At 52.7% G+C, this 4,054-nt stretch overlaps 1 protein-coding gene across 1 annotated transcript in view; it reads left to right on the forward strand.

Annotated features, from left to right (window-relative positions):
• Positions 1-2,230: 2,230 nt before the first annotated feature.
• GUITHDRAFT_158279 (hypothetical protein) overlaps positions 2,231-4,054 on the forward strand; it is a gene marked incomplete at both ends in the record, with an annotated part of 6,573 nt that continues 4,749 nt past the window's right edge. Inside the window, 7 exons of the mRNA XM_005827763.1 lie at positions 2,231-2,237; positions 2,296-2,492; positions 2,607-2,660; positions 2,716-2,870; positions 2,916-3,003; positions 3,233-3,331; positions 3,383-3,454. Coding sequence (XP_005827820.1) covers positions 2,231-2,237; positions 2,296-2,492; positions 2,607-2,660; positions 2,716-2,870; positions 2,916-3,003; positions 3,233-3,331; positions 3,383-3,454 — 672 coding nt within the window. The remainder of the gene's footprint in view (positions 2,238-2,295; positions 2,493-2,606; positions 2,661-2,715; positions 2,871-2,915; positions 3,004-3,232; positions 3,332-3,382; positions 3,455-4,054) is intronic.

Raw genomic sequence — 4,054 nt, forward strand, 5'->3', positions numbered from 1 at the left:
ACCTCACCTCACCTCACCTCACCTCTCCTCCTCCTCACCTCACCTCTCCTCTCCTCCTCCTCTCCTCACCTCTCCTCTCCTCTCCTCACCTCTCCTCTCCTCACCTCACCTCTCCTCTCCTCTCCTCTCCTCTCCTCTCCTCTCCTCTCCTCTCCTCTCCTCACCTCTCCTCTCCTCACCTCTCCTCTCCTCTCCTCTCCTCTCCTCTCCTCTCCTCTCCTCTCCTCTCACTTTGCTGCTTCTCTCTTCAGTGGAGCCGCCTACATCGACTTTCTAGTCTCAGACAAGATCGTCAGCCCGCCGGAAGCAAGAGCCCTCTACTCAGAGCACCTTGTCCTCCTCCCTGGCACCTACCAGGTAGAGAAGCTGGGGAAGACGAGGAGAGAGGGAGAGGTATGGAGGAGGGGAGCAGGGGAAGACAGGAGAGAGTCAGAGGAGGAGTGGAGGGACAGAGCAAGAAGGAGGGAGAGCCAGAGAGAGAGAGAGTCAGGCTGGGCGGGAGGTGAGGGAGAGGTGAGGGAGTGATGTGGGCTCAGGTCAACGACTACAAGGTTGGCTTCAAGCATCTGAAACAGTCTCTGATGAGGGAGAAAGAGCTTCATACGAGGTACCTCCTCCTCCTCCTCCTCCTCCTCCTGCCTCCTCCTGCTCCTCCTCCTGCTCCTCCTGCTCCTCCTGTCTCCTCCTCCTCCTGCCTCCTCCTCCTCCTGCCTCCTCCTCCTCCTGTCTCCTGTCTCCTCCTCTGCTCTCCTCCTTTCTCCTGCTCCTCGCTTCACTTTCTCCTACCTTACATTCCACACCTGCTGTTTCGCTACCTCAGGCAATCTGGGCTGGCGTTCCCCTAGTCACCTGGCCGGGTGTAGCGATGGCGTCAAGAGTAGCAGCAAGTCTACTGGTTGACCTCCTTCCCTCTTCCTCTCTCCTTCTTCCCTTCTCCTCCTCTCCTTCTTTCCTTGTCCTCCTCTCCTTCTTTCTTCTTGCTCCCTTGCTTCTCCTCTCTCCTGTCTCCTCTCCTCCTCCTCTCTCCTCCTCCTCTCTCCTCCTCCTCTCTTCCTGCTTCTCTCTCTTGCTGCTCCCATCTCCCTTCCCTGTTCCTCTTTGTTCTCTTCCCTTCACACCCTGAACTTTTCCTCCTCCCAACCTCCTCCTCTACCCTCTTTCGTCTCCATCTGCTCACTTGACCTGCAGATGTCAACTGCGACTGTCTCTTGCCTGATTGCTCGCACGCAAGAAGACTTCCTCGAGCTCGTCTTCGCTCTCGCAATCTCCCACCACAGGAGGCGAGCTTTGCGACAGAGCATGTAACCTCTCTACAATCTCCTCCTCCTCCTCCTCCTCCTCCTCCTCCTCCTCCTCCTCCTCCCTCTTCCTGGCCATGACTCATGATCTCTCGCAGGATGCAAGGCAGCGACCTCTTCGATACTGAGCGGTGGGTCAGCAGCTGGGAAACGAGTTTGCGCCTTATGGTCACAGCTGGGATGTATGCTGAGCGAGGGCACGTTCCGCACATTGTTGCCCGTAGATCAAGTTAGAGGGCCTTGAGCGTACCCGGCCGACCACCGTGAGCCCGGCCCAAGTGCTCCGAGGCCCGGCGGCCTCACTGAGTCTTTAACTTAACTCAGTTGAGTAAAAAAGGAGTCAGCTCACACTTCAGTCTCGGACCGACGGTCCGACGGTCGCCGGAGCACCGGGCCGGGCCTGCCGGGCCTCGGGGACCAGACGTTACGATAATGTAACGGTGAATAGCAGAGCAAAATGAAACCACTGCCTTGTCGTTCTGAACCCACCCCTATGTGTCCGATGTTGACTACCCCACAAGTGTCACAGTACCCCCTACCGACCTTTTCTGTCAATATCTCGTGTCCTCATATGGGTACTTATGACCCCCTACCCACTTTTTACATGACCTACCCCAACTTCCGTGAGAGACCGTTGATCGGTTGACCCGAAGAATGAATGGCGCGGGGCTGATGAATGCGGGGAAGAAGCGAGGAGAGGAGCAGCGGAAGGAAGAGAGAAGCAACTGCAAGCAGAGATGTAGGAACAAGTGAGCATGGAGGAGCAGGAGCAGGAGCAGGAGCAGGAGCAAGTCTGAGGAACTTGATCATGAAGACGTTCTCTACAACCAGACGGAGCGATCTGACATGGTGTTCAGGTCAGACATCATTTCATCGAACAGCTGGGTCTTCAAGTGAAATCGATTGATTGGAGCGGACATCAACAAGTCAAGATGGCAGGTGATGAGATGGTGGTGGGTTGCAGATAACTGGGAGAAGACTGATCGCTCCCGAACAGAGGAGAACATGGCGAACGAGCTTGCTATGCTGCAGAAGAGCTACAAGATGATGGAAAACGACAGAGCGAGATATGCTGAAGAGTCTCAGAATATCATCAAACGTCAAAGGCAGGCCATCGAGAAAGTGAAGAAGGAGAACGAGAGGCTGAAAGAGCAAGTCGAGGCAGAATCAAGGAGTCGGAGTGAGAACTCGTCGGTAAGTCTTTCTTCCTTGTGTCTCCCTCCCTCCCTCCCTCCCTCCCTCCCTCTCTCCCTCCCTCCCTCCCTCCCTCCTTGTTCTCGACAGCATCTCATGACGGTGTTGCCTTAGGTTCAGAATCACCTCATGCGGTTACAAGATTCCATCGAGACGTACAAGCGAAAGGTCGGCCCTCTCCTTGTCCTCGTCCTGCTTGCTAATCAGCTCACGTGAACAACAGGTCGAGATCGAGGAGAGAAGACTGGAAGAGCTCGAGAAGCAGGGCAAGATCATGCAAGTGAAGGTGTTGGAAACGCACGTCACGTCAGGAGGAAAGGATGCAAGGAAGGTCGAAGATATGAGGACGAGCAAACAGATTCGCATCTTGGAGAACAGGTGAAGGGTTGTTATCAACGACTTAGTTGTCTTATGTGCCCTCAGGCTGGATCATGCGCTGGTGCGGTTCAATGAAGCTCTGTCTGTGAACAAGCAGCTGAGAGAGGAGATCGATCATCTTCGACGAGAGCGGGTTTGTAATGATGGTGGTGGTGGTGATGATGATGATGATGATGATGGAAATTGCATGTGTTGCTGGAAGATTTTGATTGATAAGCGAATCAAACTTGCATCCTGAGAAGATGAAAATGGTTGACAATGATGAAAATGAAAACGCTCTTGATGAAGAGAATAACGATGACGATGACCTGCTTCGATTGTTTGTTCGGATCGAGGCCTCCCATGACACTTTGCTGCTCCAGGTTGTCTTCGACTCCATCAACAGCAAACTTGCTCGGGAGCTGCATGAGAAGAAGAAGGAGATGGCCCTGATAATCGAGCAGTCGAACATCGCATACGAGGTCACTTGACTTGTTGTGTTGGATCGCCTTGTAAACTTTTCTGTCAATCAGGCGAGGGATCAGGCTCATTCTGAGATGGCTCTTCTGAAGGCGCAGGCTGATAAAGAACAGAGTGTGTTCGAGGTGAGTGAGTGAAGAGAATGATGATGATGATGATGATCATGATCATGATCATGATCATGATCATGATGATGATCATGATGATGATCATGATCATGATCATGATGATGATGGAGATGATGATGATGATGATGATGATGATGATGATGATGGAGATGATGATGATGATGATGATGATGATGAGATGATGATGATGATGATGATGATGATGATGATGATGATGATGATGATGATGATGATGATGATGATGATGATGATGATGATGATGATGATGATGATGATGATGATGATGATGATGATGATGATCGTCATCGCCATCCTCATCCTCCTCCTCATCCCAATCTCACCTGACTGTCATGGCTGCTGCATCTTCGGATCCTCCCGGACATGCTCGTTCGAGGGTGACGACAAACTTGTCCAGTCAAACTCTTGACGGTCAGCAGCTCAAGTCACCTCTGCATGGAAGCAACCGAAGCCCTCCCGGATGAATGTCGACAACATCTTCAACAAACATCAGCGATGTACCTCATCCTGCTGCTGCTGCTGCTGCTGCTGCTGCTGCTGCTGCTGCTGCTGCTGCTGCTGCTGCTGCTGCTGCTGCTG

Source organism: Guillardia theta (assembly GCF_000315625.1).
Source record: "Guillardia theta CCMP2712 unplaced genomic scaffold GUITHscaffold_64, whole genome shotgun sequence".
Taxonomy (NCBI): domain Eukaryota; class Cryptophyceae; order Pyrenomonadales; family Geminigeraceae; genus Guillardia; species Guillardia theta.